Here is a 23,883-nt window from a genome sequence, read left to right on the forward strand (position 1 = left end):
ATCAAGTGCAGATCCCTGGTGCTTCAGTTGACTCCAAAAAGTCCCCAAAGCCCAAGTGTGAAAGGTGTAGCCTTCACCCTGTGTACTACTGGGAAGTGATAGGGGGCAGCCCCTAGGTACAAGCCCATATCATGGGAGGTACCCACAAAAGAACCTCTCATCCTTTTCTCCTTTGCTTTTTGATAACGAAAGGAGCAATTTTATTCTGCATGTGCTGCCATCACGATGTGCTGCCTCACCAAGGCCCAAATCAACAGCAGCAATCAATAGACTCAACATTGTGAGCCTCCCTCCTCTATCCCTCCTTCTTTCTCCCCCTTCTCCCTTTCTCTTTTGTTGTGGGAGGAGGAGACAAGGTCTTATTATGTAGTCCAAGCTGACCTCAACCTCTCAATTCTTCGGCCTCCACCTTCTGACTATCCAGTCTTCTTTTTCTCTTTATGAATTTTGTTATAGTGAAGGAAGTTGACACACACAACAGGGAATGTGTTATTCACTGAAGGCAAAGAAGACAGGGCTGCCTTAGCTCAGCAGATAAAGGTGCTTGTTGCCAAGCCTGGCCATCTGAGTTCCATCCCTGGAAGCATACGGAGGAAGGAAAAGAACAAATTCCTGTAGGTTGTCTTCTGACCTATATACACACTGTGGGTCACCACATGCACCTGTACATAAACAAATGATTAATTAATATTTTAGGGAGTGATGAGCCAGAACCAGTTAGATGGCTCAATGGATAAAACCACCTGTCATGCAAGCATAATGACCTGAGTTCCATCCTCAGAACCCACAAAAGGTTGGATGCAATAGCTCATATGTGTAATCTTAGCACTCCTACTGTGAGATAAGAGGCAGAAACATGAGACTCTCCCAGAAGTTCAAAGGCCAGATAGTCTGGGATATACAGAATAGACTCCCAAAAGCTGTCCTCTGACCTCCAATGCAGATTGTGACATACAAACCCACGTTCACATACACACAATTTGTTTTTAATTAAAAGAAGAAGAAGAAGGAGAAGAAGAAGAAGGAGGAGAAGGAGAGGAGGAGGAGGAGGAGAGGAGGAGGAGGAGGAGGAGGAGGAGAAGGAGAAGGAGAAGAAGAAGAAGAAGAAGAAGAAGAAGAAGAAGAAGAAGAAGAAGAAGAAGAAGAAGAAGAAGAAGAAGAAGAGAGCCATCCAGCCCAGACTTCCCCAAGCCAGAGCCAACTGTGTGGACTGAAGTGGGATGGGTATGAGTACATGATCAGCAAAAGAAAGGTCTGGGATGGATTTACCAAGGAAATGACGTATCGTTTATTCTGACATGGATTTGGGCTTCAACACTCACTGAGGGTGTCAAAGGGACTCCCCAGTGCAGACAGTACAAGCAGGAGCCAGAGTCCACTGAGAAAGACATTTAGATGAACCTTAAGCTGATCCCAACATGTGGCTTCAGTCACTGAGGTAACATCTCCCAGTTCAAAGGCCCCTGACTGCCCTTCCTCAATGTGCCTCCCCACCCAGGTAGACACATTCATGCAGAGCCCAGATAATCCTCCTTAAACCGTGGAGAAAAAAGCTGAGCTTCCTGGTGGTGCTGGTCAGGCAGACGGCCAGCCAGCAAGGCCAGGAGGAATCTATATTAGGATGCACTTTGCAGTTGTTTCCTAGGCACCTTTCACAGACTCGTGTTTCACTGAAAATAATTCTTTTGCTTCCTGCACATCACAAAAATTCCAATTATGTCCGGTGTTGTCTGTATTCTGAGTCTGTATGGCTAAAGAACAGGTGAAGAGTTCCAGCACTGGAGGCTCTCTGGAAAGTGAGAATTCTCTCTCAGATCACCTAAAGAGAGTAAGGTTCCTGGGCTGGGTCTGGCCTGTCATTACCATTAGTCCTGTTAATCACAGATTGCTTTTTACACCAGAATCTAGGAATCCTTTCTGTTGAGAACATTGTTTTAATGCCCATTTTGCAGATGCAGAAACAGACTCAAGGATGTGAAAACACATGCCGAAAACCACAAGGATAGTAAGAAGCAGAATCACAACTCACACTTAAGCTGGCTGGAATCTTTCTGCTGTGCAGTGCCAGCAGAGGCTGTGCCACTCAGAGCACAGATTCAGAATAGAACTGCCATGCAAATGCCAACTTCTTTTACCCCTTCTTTGTAGTTCCAGATTCTTCCTCTGCCAAAAGATAGGATCACAAAAGGACATCTCTAAGGTTCCCTCCCAGAATAAAACTTAATCTATCCACTTGGAACTTATAAGTATGTTGAACGGTGACCCATCTGGTCTATACCCTTAAAGACAACGTCATTAACGTCAACACCACTCTCCAGAGAAGCAGCCTGGGTACAGGATGGTCAAAGTGTTGAGCTAACAGCTATACCAGGGAAGGAGCACAGACCACATACTTCACACACAACAACTCCACTCCAAAGCCCTAAGTCCTGAAGACTGAATAAGCTGAAGATTTTTAGATTCCTCTGACAAAATGGCTAGTCTCTGGATTCAGGTGAGCCACAGGTTTGTTCTGAATCCTCTTAGAATGCTAGACTTTGCACTGAACAGCCTGCACCCACACAAGTGCCACCAAGAAAAAAAAAAAATCATCCCCCCAGACCAATTTATAGTTGGACCTTCTAACCAAACTCTCAGTCTATCTCATCTTTCTAGAAATTAGACAGACCAGATTTCCCAAAACAATGGCCCTCAGGATACTCCACTCCCTAACCACATAATCTAGCCAGATGCCAGAGCTCCTAGAGATCCCTGCCAGCTGTTCCCACCATCACTGAAGTTCTTTCTCTTCCTGTCTTTGTACTCCAGGAAGACAATGTTGTGGATACTTTCCATCATTCCAATGTCTCCACTTTAATCCATCTGAGTATACTCATGCATAGGACTTTAACATTTAAGAAGAAACTCAAGACCTTAATTTCTGTTTCCAAAGGGCAATTTTCTAAACCCTGAGTCTGTTAATTACACTGACATCCTAAAAATATTATCTCAGTACAATGCCTCCTTTTTACTCCCACATGCCCATCCCCCAAATGCACACATACACTTCATTCAGACTGCCATTTAGACATTGGAGAGTATAATTTAAATGTCTTTAACAGCTTGACTGGAGGGACATTTATACATGATTCTTCAATTTACTTTAGAGCTATGATCTAAAATGAAGCCTTTACTGAATTTAAAGACCAAATAGGCAAATAAATAGATGACAAATATTGACAACAAAATTCAGATAAGAATTTAAAATTCATTCACCTTGTCCATAATATCTGAGTTTTAAAAACTTGTGAGACAGGATCTCACTAAGTAGCTTTGGCTGGCCTACAGCATGATAGACTAGTCTGTTAGTATTCAGGCATCTGTACTGGCCTGTCCTTGGGGTTCTGACAGGATATGCCTTCAGCTGCAGCCACATTCACTATGCTCCCTTTTAAAAGGGCCCTGCCCACCTCTCATCCCCCCCTCTATCTCCTCCCTTCTGCTGCACCTGTCTCCATAGGCTGGTCTCCCCCTTTCCCTAATTAAAAAAAAAAAAAAAAAAAAAAAAAAAAAAAAAAAACACCTCTGCTTGAACCCTGTAGCATGAGTCACTTTTCTTTCTTTCTTTTTTTTTTTTTTTTTGGTTTTCGAGACAGTGTAGCTCTGGAGACCAGGCTAGCCTGGAACTCACAGAGATCTGCCTGCCTCTGTCTCCCGAGTGCTGAGATTAAAAGCATGCAACACCACACCCAGCCCCCACTTTTCAGTTTTTATTTGAAGTCCTTTTAGGATCAGCCATGGTGACACATGCCTTTGGTCCTAGCACTCAGGAGAAAGGGACAGACCAATCAGAGTTTCATTGTGAGTTCCTGTCTCAATAAATAAGTAAATAAAGTGCATCTTGCAAGCCTGTGCCTCGTTTATTAGATGTGTACCTAATATCAGTAGGTACAATGTGCATTAAGTATCTTAATCTTTAACAAATAAATTAGAAGGTCACTTAATTTTGGAGCTAGGTGTAGTGACACAAGCTTATAATCCCAGCATTTGGTAGGCTGAGGCAAGAGGATTAAAAGAAAAAAAAATTCATTGTAATTTTGGTCATAATCTAAATCTATCTGATCTACACAAATGCCATGTATATCGACAACAAGTAACAGGCAGCTGCTAATATTTGAAGCAGACAAACCTCTGTCATTTGAACTGTTTGGAAGCTGGTCTTGTTTGGAAGACAGATGGTTAGCAGCTGCAAGTTCAATTAAAAGTGCCTGGAAGGAAGGCAGAGAAGGAAGCAGAGGGAATCCAAGTGCCACTTCATATATTAAGTGTGGAATTCCTTTCCAACAAACATCTTTCATTTCCTTGGGGGAAGCCAACCCGGATATGCCCTTTGAACTTGCAAGAAAAGCTTCTGAAGAAAGAATCTAACTATATATAGACTAAGTGAAGCTGAAGACACAGAAAAGTCACTCCTTTTAAACATCTCCATTCTACAATTTGGTTTTAAGGGAGGGCATGGGAGACTCCACTGTGCAGCCAGGCTGATAGCCTGGATTAGTATGTGTGTTAGTTGAACATGATGTCTCCTTTTTCATCCCTCGTTTTGTCCTTTGCAAAATAAAGGGAAAAAATTAACTAAAGGACAAACAGATTGGCTTCTAGACCAGCACTCACAGACATTACATAATGATGGAAATGGTCTACATGTGTGCTACCCAATATAGTCTCCATAGCGGCCATTAAGCCTTTTAAAGGTGACTAGTGTAGCTGAGAAACTGATATTTAAACTGTACTGGATTTTAGATTATATTTAAGTTAGATATAAATAGCTATATGTGGGTAATATCTAGTTTTGAATAGTATAGCTCTATAAAATCCTCCTGCATTTTACAATGAGGTGAGGAGTGATGTTAGACTAGAGCAGACCTAAGCTCTAAACCTAGACCCACAATTTACCAGAAATTACTCAGCTTCCCTGAGCTTTACACCCCCTATTGATATAATAAACCCTAACCGCCATCCTTGTAGAATGCCACTAACTACAGAGACCAGAAGTCCTCAGTGAGTGCCAGCTGTTTGTTCCCCTTTCGTCTGCAGACTCCATCCTTACCAGCTTTCCTGCACACATCCATTTTATTACCTTGCAGACTGAAAGCTCTGGTTCTCACATACAGCCCTGTCTATCAGGAAAGCAACCAGCCCAAGAGTTGTCCCAGGCCCACAGCTGTGGGCAAGCTTCTGGTAATGTTAAGGCTTGGTACCTCCGGAACCACTGATTTCCGCTCACCCTCTGTCCCCTTTGCCTCATTTGGTCAGCAACGATTTACACTCCTCCTGTGACTGCATATCAAGCTGAAACATGACTCAGTGCAACCAAAACACCTGTTGCTTGTTTCTGATACTTTCCTAACTCATCCCTTTGCCTTCCCCTACTAGGGATGGTATAGCTTTTTTATATGGAAAGCCTTAGGACTGTTTCTAAAAAATTACCACACTCAGAAATAAGAATGCAACAAGTGGCATTTATGGCTAACCCAGGAATAATTTAGTAATTGTTAATTGAGTTAATTTTGTCTCTTAGGCAAGAGACTGTTGTCGAAGTATGTTCCAGTATAAAAATAATAAAAGCCAGACAGTGGTGGTGCACACTTTTAATCCCAGCACTCAGGAGGCAGAGGCAGGAGGATCTCTGTGAGTTCAAGGCCAGCCTGGTCTACAGAGTGAGTTCCAGGACAGTCAGGGCTACACAGAGAAACCCTGTCTCAAATAAACAACAAAAAGAATAATACAAGTGTCAAGGTTTCTATATTAATATAATGTGGTTAGAAGCTTAGCCCAGATATCCATTGGTCTTTCCTGAAACTGAGATGCCAGCCATCCTTATGGATACATGCTTTCCTTGATTTCAATGACTAAGCTTTTATTTTTATTCCGTGTGTGTGTGCGCGTGCGCGTGCGCACATGTGCCACTGAGCAAAGTATAGATAGAGGTCAGTTCTCAATTTCCACCAAGTGGATCCCAGGGTCATTCAGCAAGGCAGGTGCCCTGAATTGCTAAAACATCTTGCCAACCCTCAATGACCAAGGTTTATTAGTAAACATAAATGAGTAACTAAGATAAGCAGATAAAGTTTTTTGCAATACTAGTAATTATTGGAATGTTAAGTGGCTCTACTCTTCCTGTCTCCCTAACACACCACAAAGCCCAAAAGGGAAAGCAGGGATGAAAGATAGGTTGGCACTGTGGTAGGATTTTGGTGTGCATTTCAATAAGCCATTACACAAAATGTTTACAGTTAGCTAAGAATTCCTGTTAACTTTCTGAGGTCTCATCTGACAAGGGCATTCTCTGCGGGGCTGTTTATCAGAGGGAAGTACAAAAGCAAAGAGGACAAATAACTTAAACTCTCAATTCAGTGAAGGTCTTTTATTTATTTTTTTTGTTTATATTTGTGGTTCTGGGTATCAAATCTAGTAACTCACATGGATCTACTTTTTAAACTAACTTGGCTATGTCAAACATAACTCAATTAGAAAGGAAACATAATTATCCTGGATTCACACATATCTATAAGGACAACAATGACAGACTACTTGGCCAGGCAGTCCCTAAAACTCCCCAGATTTTAAGATTTCACCTGACTCTGGAGCCTAGGTAGATGAGTCACTGTTATATTCTTTCTAAAAAGGGAATGCATTTAAGAATATCTGAGATACTGAAATTTTCTTGTAAACAGTTACACTCAGTAAATCAATTCCAGAAAGGTGTTTATTTCAAGGGAACCACTGTTTCTACAACTGACATCATAACCCTTAAAACAGGATCTTTTACTAGGGATGTCCTTCTCTCTTTTCTTAAGACAGAGTCCCACAATTCCAGGCTCTGGCTGGCCTGGAACATGTTAGGTAGATGAGGCTGGCTTTGAACTCACAGAGATTGAGATTAAAGACATGCACTACCATGCCCGGCTCTCCCATTTTTTTTTTTTTTTTTAATGCTTTACTCCTTTAATCACTTAAGAGAGTAGAATATAGAGGGGGCACTTTTTGAAAGATTCAAATTATTATTTGAAAACACTTTTAAAAGAATTTTAGATAAAGTTACCAAATGTCAGCACTGAGGAAACTTAGCAACTTTTCATGCCATTGTCTGAAATCAACCTATATCCACAAGATATAGGATAAAAGTTCAACTGTCTCCTGCTCCAGTCGTTGGAGGGTAACAAGTTCCTTTCCCTCCTTGGTGAAAATCGCCCAGAGTGTGAAAAGTGGCAAGGTCTCGTCTACTTCTAACAGCCCACAGAACTAACACATGTCCCTTCAGGAGAGTCTCTGGAATCCTCACTCTGGATACTCAGTGTTCCTGGGACTCAAGAGCTGCCCCTGAGTCTGCAACCAAGACTGCTGATGGGAAAGCTACATCTTGCAGACAAAGACAACAAATCCAAAAATGAACATACAGTTAATCAACTGTAATAGACTATGAACACTTCATTCAAATCAAATAATCTATAACTGACGAAAAGCACAAATTTTTAAATGTTCAATTATAATAGCATCAAATATTAACTCAGAACATGAGAACATTATTCAAAAGAAAATGATCAGACCAGAAAAAGAAAGCCAGGGATCCAAGAACACCTGGTAAGATACCTGTGAAAATGCTCAGTTTTCTTTAACTCCATCAACTTAAAAAAAAAAAAAAAAGACTACCCAAACTACTTAAGAGTTGGTTTAAAAAATATTTTAATAAATTAAAATACCAAAAAACAACAAGTAAGACTGAAAATAAGCAGATGAATAATATAATTAAAGCCCAACTAGACCATGTGGTAGAAGAAAAACTAACTTCAGCTGACACTCTCTCCAATACACTAATTAATCCCACATGGGACAAAGGGAGAGCAAAACAGCTAAAAGGAAGCCACACACTCCAGTTTGGAGAGGAAGTAAATGTCTAATACTAATGAAAAGTAGTCTATCCCGTACACATGACATACTTGTAAAGGTTAAAAAAGACAATATTATTTCTTAATGCAACAATAAATAGCAAATGGGGACAGTGTAATAATCACATAACTTATAAAATTTAAAATCAAAGCACAAGCTAGGAATTGTGTGGCTCATGCCTGCCATCCCAGCACTTGGTAGGCTAGGCAAGGTGATCTAATCTACTCTTGGGGGCCAGTCTATACAAGATTCTGTTTCAAAAAAACAAAGCAGGAAAAAAAAAAAAATCAAGCACATTTTAGAAAGGTAGGGCTCACATGTGACTTGTCCAAATGTTTAAATAGTAAACAACACGACCCAACCTACCTCTCCAGCTTCATCTCCTGTAACCCTCTGGGATGACTGTTTCAGAGCTGACTGCTTATTCCCTCTGGGCACATCTCAAGCTTTCCTCTGGTGTGAACTGCTCATCCAGCACTTCCTGCCACGCTCCTCCCCCATTCCCATGGAAATCCTAGCTATCCTTCAAGATCCAGTTCAAATGTCATCACCTCCCATCTCCCGGATGGAGGTTTGGTCTCTTGCTACAGGGCTCTCTTTGTAACTGTTCTTTTGGGGTACTTTTCTTACTCTGCAGCCATTTTTTTCCTCCACTGCAGTCACCTCCTCCCTTTCGATATTACATCTATAGATCCTTAGAGGCAGGCAGAGATTCTCTTACCCATTTCTGAGTCACCTACAGACAGACAGCTCCCAGCACAGAACATTCAGTAAGACCTCAATAAATACTAAACTAACATGAAAAGCAGAAAATAATTCCATTTCAAAAATATAGTGAATAACTAAAGGAAGGCAACTGGCTTACACTGCCTCTGAACTATCAAGAAACTATTTAAGAAAAAAAAAAAAACTACCTAAAAAATTCCCAAGCCTCAGAGACACAGTTGAAATATAAATCAGTTCAAGCTATTTGTGTGTGTGTGTACGTGTGTGTTTGAGACAGGGTTTCTCTGTATTGCTTTGGATCCTGTCCTGGAACTCACTCTGAAGACCAGGCTGGCCTTGAACTCACAGGGAGATCCACCTGCCTCTGCCTCCCAAGTGCTGAAACTAAAGGCGTGTGCCACCAACGCCTGGCTCAATCTATTTTTGTAATAACAAAAGTAGCAGGATCTATTATTACCTGTGATTTTGGGGGGAGGGGTGGTGGGGGGGGTTGGGGGGTTGGTTTTATGAAACAGGGTTTCTCTGTGTAACAGCTCTGGCTGTCCTGGAACTCACTCTGTAGACAAGGCTAGCCTTGAACTCAGAGATCAGCCTGCCTCTGCTTCCAGAGTTCTGGGATTACAGTTGTGTACCACCATGCCCAGCATGATTTGGTAAATTTATACAGAAGAAAAAAAATGTACTGGTTCAAAGACATTTATAAAAGTACATTAAATAATAAAACCCTGAAAATCATGGCTGTGTTGCATAGTTTTATGTCAATTTGACACAAGCTAAAGTCATCTGAGAGATCAGGCTGTAGGCAAGTTGTAGAGCATTTTCGAGCACGTGTGTGTGTGTGTGTGTGTGTGTGTGTGTGTGTGTGTGTGTTTTCTTTTTAAGTTTTTGTTTGTTTGTTTGTTTTAAAGTTCTGTGTAGCCCCTGGCTGTCCTGGAACTCACTCTATAGACCAGGCTGGTTTCGAACTCAGAATCTGCCTGCCTCTGCCTACAGATTAAAGGTATGCTAACACCAACTACCACAGGGCATTTTCTTAATTAGTGATTGATGGGGGAGGACCCAACCTGTTGTGGGTGGAGCCATTGCTGGGCTGGTGTCCTAGGCTCTATAAGAAAGCAGGTTGGGCAAGCCACTGAGAGGAAGCCAGTGAGTAAGAAGCACTCCTCCATGGCATCTGCATCAGCTCCTGTCCTAGGTCCCTGCCCTGACTGCCTTCAGTGATTGAACTAACGATATAGAAGCAAAATAAACACTTTCCTCCCCAAGTTGCTTTTGGTCATGGTTTTCATCACAGCAATAGCAACCCTAAAGTAAGACAATGGCACACATCTTCCATCACAGGACCATGGAAACAGAAGTAGTTGGATCTCTATGAGTTAAGAGGACAGCCTGGTCTACAGAGTGAGCTCCAGGCCACTCAGGGCTACATATCAACACCCTTTCTCAAAAAAACAACCACAAAAAAAAAGAGAGAAAGAACAAACGAACCTGGAAATCACCTAAATGACCAAGGAAGTCACATTTGCATAGAAACTTTTTATCACATCTATGCTTCAGCCAACTGAAGTGGCAAGTGCAATGAGAATGTCCATGTGTAACAGCAGAGCAATGATCAACTATCTCAGCTAGCTAAACCAGGCTATAATCCCTGGGAGCAGGAGACAAAGGATTCTAAGTTTGAGATCAGCTTTAGCTACATGGTTTGACCCTGTTTCAAGGTAAAAGATCTAAAAAATACTGGCTTCGGCCAGCAAGATGGCAGCCTGATGACCTGAGCTCCACACAGCAGAATGAGAGAACCCACTCTGACAAGTTGTCCTCTGACCTATGCACGCTCAAACACAGGTGCACAACAAAGAAAGACACAGAAAGAATAAATGAACAAAATTGTTAAAATAAAAATTTACAGAATAAGTACAAGTGGAGAATCTGATGGGTGTGCAGGTTCTTTTTTTCTTTCTTTTTGGTTTTTCGAGACAGGTTCTTTAAAGAGTGCTTACGTCAAGATTTCTAAACTATCCTGAAAAGTCAACCATAGAGGGCAAAGAGAAAAAGCCATCGCCCTTGTCCAGGCCTTGTTCAGCTCTCCATCCCCTACTTAATCCGACTCCTCTGACATCAAAGCAGGATGCCTCTGACAAAGACAGGGAGAAATCTGAGGCCAGATCAACATTTTCAAATTTGGCACTTTACCAGGCAGGACTCAGAACACCTGCTCTTTTAAAAAAGAACTCCATTCATCCAGGCAGGAGTTAACTCAGCAAACAGGTACATCAGCCTCCAAACAGCTCTCTTGGGATCTGGGACACAGAACATGAGGTTAAAAAAAAATACAGCTCAAGCTGGGCAATGGTGGCAATTGTCTTCAATCCCAGAATCTAGGGAGGCAGAGACTGGTGGATCTCTTGAGTTCAAGGCCAGCCTAGTTAATGTACAGAATGAGTTCCAGGACAGCCAGGGCTACATACACAGAGAAACCCTGTCTTGAAAAACAAAAACCAATTAAAAAAAAATACATATATATATATATATATATATATATATATATATATATATGTTTCATTGTCTTCTACTTCATTGTCTTCTCATTTGTGGGTTTTCTGGGTTTAGTTTCTCAAAATGCAAGATTCACCGTGTTTGACCAAGACTTCATGATGCTGGTAGAATCAAACCAATATATATCAACAAGAGGAAAACCATGCCTGGTACTGGAAATCTAGCAAACTACCCAGGGCTAGTGACGTCATCAATCTTGAAGGACCTACAATTGCTTTACTAAGCAAACATAATCCCTAACAACAATCTAAATATTTGTCCTTATACCCTCAGAAAAGTGTAGTCCTCAACCTCAAGGAACTTCTCTTTGTAACAGAAAGAACATTATAGAAAACCACAACCAATCAAAATGCAGTTGTGGAACCCAGTCTCAATGGATATATCTACAAAACACACACCTAAAGCTCAGGGAACAGGGGGCTGGAGAGATGGCTCAGAGGTTAAGAGCACCGACTGCTCTTCCAGGGGTCCTGAGTTCGATTCCCAGCAACCACATGGTGGCTCATAACCATCTGTTATGAGATCTGGTGCCCTCTTCTGGTGTGCAGATATACATGGAAGCAGAATGTTGTACACATAATAAATAAATAAAATCTTAAAAAAAAAAAAAAACTTTTATACCCCTGAACATGGATGTCAATAAGGAGGCCCCTGCGCTCCAGGGAGCCTCTGGTGGTGGATTAGTATTTTTCCCTGGTGCAAGAAGGGACTTTGAGAGCCCATCCCACGTAAAAGATTACACTCTGGCCCTGGACACATGGGGAAGGACCCAGGACCAGCACAGGAAGATTTGGTGGACTTTGCAGAGCCCCTGTTGAGGGCCCTACCCTGCCTGGGGAGTGGTGGGTGGATGGAGTGGGGGTAGGCTGGGGGTGGGGGAGGAGGGATGGGGTGAGGGGAGGGAGAGGGAGAAGGGACTTACATGTGAAACAAGCTTGTTCCCTAACTAGAACTAATAAATAAATTAAAAAAAAAAAAAAAAAGCTCAGAGAACATTGTGGAAGAGGGAGCAGAAAGATTTTAAGAGCCAGATGATCAGGGAGTTTGCTGTGAGACTGTGGTATCCTAATAATGTCAAAAACTACACCCCTAAAGTCTCACCAACATGACTGCCTAAACATGAGCTGAACAATGCACATTCTAAAGTGGATGCAGGCAGGCAAAGCCCATGAGGCCTCAACCCTCCACAAAGAACAACAGGCGCCTGGTGGTGGTAGCACACACCTTTAATCCCAACACTCAGGAGGCAGAGGCAGGTGGATCTCTGTGAGGTACAGCCTGCTCTACAAAGCCAGCCAGGACTGTTATACAGGAAAAAAAAAAAAAAAACTGGCAGTTTCTAGGAAGGATCAACAAAAAATCTTTGGGACCCTGAGATTTCTTCTCCAGCCTACTTCATTGTCTTCTCATTTGTGGGTTTTCTGGGTTTAGTTTCTCAAAATGCAAGATTCACCGTGTTTGACCCAGACTTCATGATGCTGGTAGAATCAAACCACCCACACTGAGGAAAGGTGTCAAGGAGTTTGAAAGGCCCCAGCGCCAGAAACATGGATCTGGCAGGCCTTGCCCTTCCCCCATTCCCTTTGCCTTGCTAAACTGTTACATTACATTCCTGAAGGGAGACACCAAGGTCTATTCCCTTATTTGGCCACTTCCTCCTCCTGAGGTTGACCACCAATGTCTGGCTTTCAAAATATTGAAGTCCAGCAATCAAAAGTCCCCTTTTTGGCTACCCTAATTATCATGCCCAAATAAAATTAAATACCTCATACTAACAAGGGGTTTCCCTTCCCGCCACCCCATTAACTGCCATTTGCCTATGAGACTCATCTGTCTCCTCTCTATCCAAAGGCAATCCTTTGTCCCTCCAGGGCAAATATCCCTTTTCCCTTCTCCCTCATCCTTGTCTCCTGTCTCTGTCTCTTACTCTCTGCCTTTTGTCCCTATGGGGCAAATAAGAGAACTTAAGCTGAGAATTTGGTCTTGGTGTGTTCTGGTTCTTTCAGAGTTTGTGGATGTGGATGTTTGTTCTTTTTCCTTTGAGATGAGATTTCACTCCTGAATTCAAAGCCTTTTTTCTACCTCACAGTCCTGAGTAGATGAGAATTAAACATACAGCACTAAACCAGGCTTGGTCTTCTCAACTCCACTGACAACACACTACTTCATGAGTATTGTCAACCCAGAGGCCTGCGCAGGTGTTTCCCTATTAAGTAACGGGGAAAAGGATGTAAATAAAAAACTGTATGAAGGCTGGGTGGTGGTGACACACAAACAAATTTATTTATCTGTTTTTGTTTGAGATAGGTTTTTTCAATACCTTGGCTGTTTTGGAACTCACTCTGTAGACCAAGCTGACCACAAACTCAGAAATCCCTCTGCCTCTGCCCCCTAAATGCTGAGATAAAGACATGCACCACTATGCCTGGCTTATTTATACATTTTATGTGTATAGGTGTTTTGTCTGCCTATATGTCTGTACATTACAAGTATGCCTGGTGCCCTTTGAGGACAGAAGAGGGCATCTCCTGTGACTGGAGTTCCAGGACAGTCAGGGCTACACAGAGAAACCCTGTCTTGTGGGGGAAGGGGAAAAGGGAAACGGGGAGGAAGGTTGGGAGGAAGGATGAGCAAGAGGGGACTAGAGGGAGATATTACAGACCATATCTGTAATACCAGTTCCTGGGGAGTGTGAGGCTGGTAAGCACAGGAGTTAGAGGCCTACCCAGGTAAAACTTTATGAGAGACTACAGCTACATGTGAGCCTTAAAGACGGGTGGTAGCATTCATTTATTTAGCACTGGTACTGAACAAGAAGCTAGGGAAACATCACTACAAAAGAGTCTGTCCTGGCCCTTACAGAAGGTAAATATAATAGCAATTTTAAAACAAAATCAAATCATGTAGGACTAGAGATATAGGTCAATGGTACAGCAGATATTTAGCATGTGTAAGTTTCTGGATTTGATCTCTAGCACTGAGGGAAAAAATAAGTATGTGTCGGTGTGTCATTGGGCTGGGGAACAGCTTAGTGGTAGAGTGCTGAGTAAGACCCCAGGTTTGAACCTCAGCACCACAAAGAAAGAGAGATTAATCAACCATGCAGAAAAATGGGGGAGGATGTTAAAGGAACACGTGAGCCTGACCAAACAGATTAAGGAACAGTGTGCTTACGGCAAAGTGAGGACATTAAAGGGCATCTTCGGTATGGCATAAATCAGTAAATTTGGGAAACAGGAAAATCAAACTGGATATATAGTAATGAGGACTATCAGCTATTCTATGTTAGTATTCTTTCACTTTCTTTCAGAGGTGCATCAATACATGGAAGTAAAATGTTGTATCTCATGAGGCAAGGTCTCATGAAGCCCAGGCTGACCTCAAATTACATTTCTGCAGATGACCTGGAACTCTTAATTCTCTTAAGCCTTTACCTACAAGTACTCAGCTGAGACTATTCAGTGTTGAAGATCAAACCCAAGTCATAGTGAATGCTAGGCAAGCACTCTACCAAATGAACCACATCCCCATCCTAAGCTGTGATTCTTAGGAGTCTCTTTCCCACTTCTGTGTCTGCTACAGCCACAGAGACATTTTCAAGGACACATGCCTCAGACGATCTCACTTTTCACCTGAGCTGTTCTAAAGGACAGCATCAGTATAGTTCCTGCTTTAATTAATCAAGGAAAGCATAGAAGTTCAAAATCCAGTGCAAAACCAATTCATAACCTCCCAGTGACCATGGTACAAGCATATAAACCAGACAAGGCAGTAACCCATCTATAACCACAACACTCAGGAGGCAAAAACGGGAGAATGGAGAGTTCCAGACCAAGATACACAGCAAGATTTTTTTCCTCAAAGGCTGAGGATACTGCTCAATGGTAGAGCTCTTGCTTAGTATGGTCAACGCCCTGGATTCAATTACTAGCATTGCAAATAAATGCTTAAACCCACCTTAACCCTTCGAGGGCCTTCACACTAACAGATGTATGTATGATCCTTACAAATCTTGCAGGACTAGTAAGACTATGGTCCTACTGCAATAATTAAGTCCTTTTTGTTTGGTTTTTTAGGTTGTTTTGTTTTTTCAAACAGGATTTCTCTATGTATCCTTGGCTGTCCTAGAACTCCCTCTGAAGAACAAGACTGGCCTCAAACTCAAGAAATCTACCTGCCTCCGCTTCCCAAATGCTGGGATTAAAGGCATGCATCACCACTGCCCAGATTTTTTTTTTTTTTTTTTTTTTTTTTTGGTTTTTCGAGGCAGGGTTTCCCTGTGGCTTTGGAGGCTGTCCTGGAACTAGCTCTTGTAGACCAGGCTGGTCTCGAACTCAGGGATCCGCCTGCCTCTGCCTCCCAAGTGTTGGGATTAAAGGCGTGGGCCACGAACGCCCGGCTCAGATTTGGTTTTAATATTTTTGAACATTTTGTTTATTGTTTGTATGTGTATGGTATTTTACATGAATGTATGTCTGTGTATCATATACATACAGTATGCAGTGCCCATGGAGGCTGAAGATGTCGGATCTCTTGGGACTAAAGTTATAGACAGTTGTGAGCCATCATGTATATAGATCCTCTGGAAATGCAGTCATGTGCTTTTAACCACTGAGCTATTTCTTTAATCCCTCATTTTTGAGGCAGGGTCTCACTATGCATCCCTGGCTTATCTGGAGCTTGCTACAGACCAAGCTGGCCTCAAACTCATAGTGATCTGCCTGTCTCTACCTTCAAATCACTGGGTTTAAAAGCATGTACCACCCTGCCTACCTTAATAATTAAAGTAGAAACTGTCCAACTACTGTCATCAGCAAATGACAATCAGCAAATGACTGAGTACCTGCTACATGCTAGGTACTGCCCTACAAGCTATGTGAGGACAGAGCAAAGGGCCAACCATGATGAAACCTGCATTTTGTGGAGCCAGAATACAGACAGAGATGTACTATATAATACAATGCAAAGAAAAATGAGGCAAAATAAAGGAGGAGAAAATGGAGGGGAGCCGGGCATTGGTGGTGCATGCCTTTAATCCCAGAACTCGGGAGGCAGAGGCAGATTTCCATGAATTCGAGGCCAGCCTGGTCTCCAGAGCAAGTGCCAAGATAGGCTCCAAAGCTACACAGAGAAACCCTGTCTCGAAAAACCAAAAGAAGAAGAGGAGGAGGAGGAGGAGGAGGAGGAGGAGGAGGAGGAGGAGGAGAAGGAGGCGGCGGTAGAGGAGAAAATGGGAGGGGAATGTTCAAGCAGCAGTCACCCTAAGATGGAGATATGTCTAACCCACATAACAAAGGACTCTAAAACCCCAAGTGAGGGAGGGATTAGAAAAACACTGAACCTGATGACTAGGTCAGACCTGGTTGGTCAGGGTGAACCATTAACATCCCACTTTACAGGTAAGGAAATGAACAATGAAAATGCAAGGGACTCAGCTATCAAAAATAAAAAGTTAAGTCCTGAGCAACAGCTGACCTCAACGCTTCAATTTCTATTCAGAACAGAAGGTTTCTCCTCACAAAGACTAAAAGTAATGTTTTGAAGAAAATAAAAGGGGCCAGAAAGATGGCTCAGTAGGTAAGGCACCTAGTACCAAACATGATAACCTAAGTTTGAAAACATTAGACCCACATGGTAGGAGAAAGACTGCCAGAAGCTATATGCTGTGGCAGGCATGCATGTGTGCTAGAGTGCGCGCACGCGCACACGCACACGCACGCGCGCGCGCGCGCACACACACACACACACACACACACACACACACACACACACACACACTAAATATGTTATATATAAAAATGTATATACATCCACAGACAAATTTCAAAAAGAATAGCCTCATGCAGAAATTAGATGTAAATCTATTTCCAAGGACAGCCATTCCCTACAACAGCAGTGGCACTGGTGGCGATACAGAACTTTAAACCTATGAAAGGTGAAAGCACCAGATCACAGGCCACTCTGGGCAGCTATTCATGATCCCATAATAAAGTTCTAAGTGCAATTTTCTTTTAAATTTATTCTCCAAGTTTTGGTTTTGTTTTTATCTTTTTCTTTTACCCACTATTTTAAAACACCAGTAATAATTTTTTTTCAAAAACTTGCTATGATGGCTCATACCTTTAATCCTAGCACTTGGGAGGCAGAAGCAGGCAGATCTCTGTGAGTTCCAGGCCAGACTGGTCTACACAGGAAGTGTCAGGACAGGCTCCAAAGATACAGAGAAACCCTATCTCAAAAAGAAAAAAAGAAAAGAAAAAAAAAGAAAAACCAAAAAATAAATAAAATTGCTATGATATACATTTTCGCCTTATTTACAAAACTAGAAGTCCACATTTTGTAAACACTCAAATAGTTCTTTTCTTTCACAAAGCTGATTCCCCCACACTCCATAGCTGCCTTTGGAAACACAGGCTTCTTAAAATCTCAGCCCCATCAGTAACTTCATGCAATGTGGTGACCAGGGCACATTTTGAATGGCTCCCTCCAGACTGAGGCTGCCCGTCTCAGTACTTTAGATGACTGCAGTTGTAAAGCTAGGTGCAGTTACCAACCATGGTGACATGGATATATACATTGTGACTTTTGACCTGTTTTTTATGACTATGGTTTGTCTACTCATAACTGCTATCTCTTCGAACTCATTTCTAGAGCTAGTCATACTTGTAAAAATATATATGTTGTTTGCCTGCTTTATTGTGTAAAGTGGCCTATGAAGTACTCCTGCACTTCTTATTTTCCCTCAAATAAATTCTCTCATTTTAAATGTAAAAAAGTAATAAATAAATTAAAATGTAATAGAAAATATTAAAGAAATCAAAGGCTGGGTATGATGGCACATACCTTTAATACTAACACTGAGAAGAGAGCAGCAGTCAGATCTCTGTGAGTTCAAGGCCAGCCTGATCTACATCTTGAGTTCCAGATCAGCTGATGCTACATAGTAAAACCCTGTCTCAAAAAAAAAAAAAAAAAAAAATAGAAACACAGTGTATAAATATGTTAGAAATCTTACTGACCTGTTGATTCATTAACCAATTTTGTATCTATGATGTCCTAGGTATTATTCTAGTTTCTACTTACAGAGTGTTCAATCAGAAAAAGAAGGCTAGCTCTTAATTTTTAAGGCATAAAGGTTTCTTAAATTCCTGATTTAAAAAAATTATAGCTGGGTGTGGTGAGCTACACCTTTGATTCCAGCACTTGAGGCCAGCCTGGTCTGCAAAGTGAGTTCCAAGAGAGTCAAGCTACACAAAGAAACCTTGTCTCAAACAAACAAACAAAATTGTAAGATTGGAACTGTATCTTTTTTTCGAGACAGGGTTTCTCTGTGTAGCCCTGGCTGTCTTGGAACTTGCTCTGTAGACCAGGGTAGCCTCAAACTCACAAAGATCAGCCTGCCTCTGCCTCCCAGGTGCTTGGATCAAAGGCATGCACCACCAGTGCCCAGTTTGGAATCGTACCTTAATGTATGTACAGGACCGAGTTCAATTCCTAGTACAAAAACAAAACAAAACCAAAGAATCACAAAGAAAATCTCATTAAAAGATGATGAGGAGCCGGGCGTTGGTAGCTCACACCTTTAATCCCAGCACTGGGGAGGCAGAGGCAGGCGGATCTCTGTGAGTTCGAGACCAGCCTGGTCTACAAGAGCTAGTTCCAGGACAGCCTCCAAAGCCACAGAGAAACTCTGTCTTGAAAAACCAAAAAAAAAAAAAAAAAAGATCATGAGATGTGGGGAAAGGACATACTTTAGGTGGTCCCTGAGGACTGGGATTTTAGAGCAAATGTGACAACTGCTTCTTCCTAGTAAGGAAAAGAAAAAGGATAGAGATTAACTACAACGGAAACAGCATGAGCAAAAGGCCAGGAAGGAGCACAGCCCATCTCTGGAGGAAGCAAAAGAGGGCAGGAGAAAGAAGCCACAGGAAATGTGGTTAGAGAAGGGAGGGGTAGGGGCACAGGCAGGGATAGAAGCATAGGCAGGCAGCTCACTCAAAGTTCCCCAGCCCAGCATGAGGAATTAGGACTTTAACTGCAATGGAATCAAGTGGGAATTTAAAAAAAAACAACAAAACAATGATACAACCTTATTTCTAATTTATTTCATTATAATACTTAGGCATCTAGCAATATATTCTAATATTTTGAATAAGAAAGAATTTCTACATTTTTTCCCAGGGACCCCCTAAAATTTACATAAACTGCAGGGCCTATATACTACTAGTGTCTTCCCTGAATCCTTGAATGAGTAAGCACTATGTTAACAGCAACCTTGACCAAGAATTCTTTCACCCATCAATGAGCATTCTCTTCTTCCTCTTCCTTACTTCACAGTCTTGTTTGAAAGGCCATGGTGTAAGCACAAAGATCAGAAACACAAGAGATATCTCTACTGATAGCCCAAGATAGAAGAGACTTTGCTTGAGGAACACATCCAGGGTGAGATGTGAAGTTGTGTGCAGCTTATCTGTCTGTGCCCCATCCCCCCACCCCACCCCAAGCCCCAATTAGTGCTAGGACACAAGGGGGAACAGTCCCTGTTTGTCTCCAGCAGCCTACACAGAAATGTCTCCTATTGTCACCCTGCAGTGAGTCATGGAGGTAGATGCAGATTGCACAGAAAACAAGGTTAAAGGGCTGTTTGTCCAGAGGCACCTTAACACACCCATCCACCACCATCAATGGACATGATTTGTCAAGACCCACCAGCGTACTCAGCAATCAATACAAGGCATCAGAGGTGGACAGTTTGGGAAGGTTCATTTAATCATAACTACTGTAAGTTGGCTCTATTATTAGAACCACTTGTTCTAAAAAAAGCTAGGCCCTGAGAACATAAGAGACTTGTCCAGGCTCAAAAAACTGCAAGTAACAGAGCCAGGCTTCAAATCCAGCCTGATCCAGCACACAACCTCTGAAGCTAACTACTGTTTAGAACCTCCAATTCCATCCAATTGTTTCTGCCATCAACTTGGAGATGTTTATTCTTATATTTCAGATACTTTTTTTTTTTTTTTTTTTTGGTTTTTCAAGACAGGGTTCTCTGTGGCTTTGGAGGCTGTCCTGGAACTAGCTCTTGTAGACCAGGTTGGTCTCAAACTCACAAGATCATCATCATCATCCCCCCCCCCCCCCCCCAGTGCTGGGATCAAAGGTGTGCGCCACCAAGCCAGGCAGATTCTACATCTTAAAGAAACAAAATAACAAAAACAAAAAACGCCAGGCCGAGGTAGCACATGCAAAACTACCAGCACTTGGTGGGCAGGGGCAGATGGACCTCTGTGACTTCAAGGCCAGCATTGTCTACATAGCAAGTTCTAGGACAGCCAGAGATACACAGTGAGACCCTGTCTCAAACAAAACAAAATTTAATTTCAAAAAATTATTGGCAGGGCAGTGGAGGTGCACGCTTTTAGTCCCAGTACCTGGGAGGCAGAGGCAGGAAAATGCTGAGACGCTAAGGAGGTAAAGTTGCCATGGCTTGTTCCTTCTCTCTTAATCTCTCAGCATTTCCCTCTATATCTGACCCCAGCTTTTTATCTAGACCAATTAAGAACTCTATTTACAGATCTCTGAGTTTCAGGACACCTGGGGCCATACAGAGAAACCCCGCCTCCCAAAAATAAATAAATGAATAATAAAAATAAAAGAAGTATTTTATTATTATGTGTGATTGAGGGCATGCGCATTCCTCAGTACTCAGGAGTTCATTAGCTCCATCCACTGCAGAATCTGGGGACTGAACTCAGGTTATCAGGTTTGCACAGCAAGCACTTTTAAAAGCTATTTAATCCCACCCAGCACTTGGGAGGTGGGAGGCAGAGGCAGGCTGATTTCTGAGAGTTCCAGACCAGCCTGGTCTACAAAAGCTAGTTCCAGTACAGGCTCCAAAGCTACCCAGGAAAACTGTCTCAAAAAACAAAAAACAAAAAACAAAAAAAAAAAAAAAGAATTAAAAAGCTATTTCTCTACCACCCTATTCAGTTCTTTTCATGAAACCTCTCTTCCCTTTCCAAGAGTACAGCCACATGTCAAAATTAACAACAGAATGAATGACAACAGGTATTTCCACTTTCAAACCCAAAGATTTAAAGGAAGACAAAGCCCTAACCTTTGACAAGAATTCACAGTGAACAAAACTTATCCTCAGGCTGGAGAGATGGCTCAGCAGTTTTAAAAAAATTACAAGCTCTTACTGTTTTTGCAGGGAATAAGGGACAGGGGACCTGAGTTCAGTTCTCAGCACCCATGGCTCATAACTGACTCTAATTAGTCCAGGTAATCAGATGCCTCTGGCCTTCAAGAGCACCTTCACTCACGCACACATACCCACAGACACATATACACGTGCATAATTAAAAATAAAATAGTTTAAAAAAAAAAACAAGCTTGTGCTAATCTAACATAGCAGCAACTGCCTGTAATTCCAGCACTCAGGAAGGTAAATCAGGAGAATTTCAAATTCTTTATCAGCCTGGGTTACATATATAGACCTTGCCCATCCCACTCCACCCTCTCATGAAAACATCTGTCTTGAACATGGATCTTGTACATAGTTACTGAAGAGTACCTTGCCGAGAAAGGGGATGTAGAGACTCACTGTTTTTAAAAGAGCAAAATGATGTACATACAAACTGAACAAATGCTTGTAATGATGCTCAAAAACATGGTACAAGTCAACGGTCAAGAACAACTGCCATGGGCTGAGGAGGACCTAAAGAGATGTACTTTTAGCAGGTCTTAATAACCTAGCTAAGCTCACACAAGTCCACTACCAGCCCTGCCATCACTGTAGATATCAATGAAAGTCACCATACCAACAGGTCCTGGGTTATAAAAATCTAGGCAAACAGGGTAGTTACAATAATCTCCAAAGGGCAGAATGCCCGAAGCTACTTTCATTTTGTCAGATACCTCAAGTCTCCTGCCCTCAGGGAAAGATGAGGAATTTCATTTTTTCTAGTTATTTCTTCATCTAGTCTGAGTGTCTCTCCCACAGATGGTACCTAACAGGTGGGCTCTGAAACACCTGCCCCCAAAATAGCCTTATGAAATAAACTGTAAGCAACACTGGCCTCTGAAGATACCAAGCACCTTTAGTTTGGTTTCCACGGTCATCGTTCTTAGTCTCAGGTCAATTTCCGGATCGCAGTTAACTAAGCTTAAGCCAGGAGAAAAACTGGTGAGGGGATGGACTGTTGCATGAACGGTCAGATGAGGAGAGACTCTTCCCTAGCGCAAGGCAGATCCCAAGAAGGCCACGGACAAAGAATCCCCAAAGTGAGGCAGGTAAAAGCTATGGGGAAGTCTGTGCACACACGCCCCCGCTGGCCAGGCGATCAACCGGCCACAAGGCCCCACAGGTGTCAGGCACCAAGAGTAATGGGGCTCACCCATCACAAGTCCACACTCAGACCCCGAGGAGGTCTCAAAGGCGCAGAGGAGACCTGAATTTGCTCTGCGTCCCGTTACAGGCCAGAATCCCAGAGGATGCCCTTTAGAGCAATAGCTGGGGAGACGAATTAGGTTTCGTTTTTCTTGGGCGAAGATAGATATCGGTGGTCAGGGACGACAGACAGGGTTGGGAAAGAGGGGGATCGGGACTCGCAGGGTGCACGGCCGGTGTGAGTCAAGCACACAATCAGTGCTTAGTCACTGATAGCCCGGCGGCCAGAGTTCCTTCGCCCCTCGCCAACCGGGCCGTACGTGACGGAGCCGAGCCTAGTGGTGGCGGCCTCCCGGCCACTCCCGGTACTCACTCGGCCGAGCTGGTCCCGTTAACCGCCGAGCCATCGGGGGTCGGGTTCAGCTGGATGGGCGTCGGCTTCTTCTTGGGCATCTTGCAGCGGGGAAACAGCCTGCAACTCAGCGGGGAGCGCGCGGCCGCTTCTCGCTTCCTCCCTCGGCTCTGCTCTGAGTCGGGACGGCTCTGTCAGCAGCGCGCTCGCGGGACCCTCCGCCCAACCCACGCGGGGAACCAGCTGCGCGCGCTCGGCGGCCCGGGACTCTCTCGCCTCAGCGCACGCGTTCTTTGGGCTCCGGCGGCCCCGCCGCACACTCCCCGCAGCTCGGCTGTAGCTCCAGCCACAGGAAAAGTGCGGCCACCGCCACCACCGCACTCCAAGCCGCGGCGCATAGACGTCCCAGCGAAGGACTGGAGGGCGGGGGAGGGGCGGGGAAATAGACAAGCTCCGCCCCCAACGAGCTGCAGCGCTTCCCTCACGCCCGCCTGACTCCGCCCCCGTCTCTTCGCCGAAAGCCAATGGGAACTAACCTCAGCGGCAGATGACGCGGAAATACGTCACGGGGACGCGGCGCGCTGGGCTGGGGGCGGGGTGAGAGAAAAGCTTCCCGGCGCCCTCTGCTGACCAGAGGCGCCCAAGTGGATGCCAAAGGAGGTTCTTGCACGTAGGTCATCTTGCCTCTGCCTGGTGCTGCTTGGCTGCTTTACTACTCCTCTCCTCCCTTAGGCTGGATCATTTTGATCCAGGTAAAAATACAACATAAATTAAAAAAGAAACCCTTTTTGTGTTCTGAGGCCAGGCGGAATAGAGTAACAGAAAACTAGATTTATCAAGAGTAAGGCATGGGCTGGAGAGATGGCTCAGTGGTTAAGAGCACTGGTTGCTTTTCCAGAGGACCCAGGTCAATTCCCAGCAACCACATGGC

The 23,883-nt window shown here is 43.3% G+C and overlaps 1 protein-coding gene across 1 annotated transcript in view; it reads right to left on the reverse strand.

Annotated features, from left to right (window-relative positions):
• Positions 1-23,054, reverse strand: part of Map2k1 (mitogen-activated protein kinase kinase 1) — a gene marked incomplete at its 5' end in the record, with an annotated part of 74,789 nt that extends 51,735 nt beyond the window's left edge. Inside the window, 1 exon segment of the mRNA NM_001246827.1 lies at positions 22,974-23,054. Within this exon segment, the coding sequence (NP_001233756.1) occupies positions 22,974-23,053 (80 nt within the window).
• Positions 23,055-23,883: the final 829 nt, after the last annotated feature.

Source organism: Cricetulus griseus, chromosome 4 (genome assembly GCF_003668045.3).
Source record: "Cricetulus griseus strain 17A/GY chromosome 4, alternate assembly CriGri-PICRH-1.0, whole genome shotgun sequence".
Taxonomy (NCBI): Eukaryota; Metazoa; Chordata; class Mammalia; order Rodentia; family Cricetidae; genus Cricetulus; species Cricetulus griseus.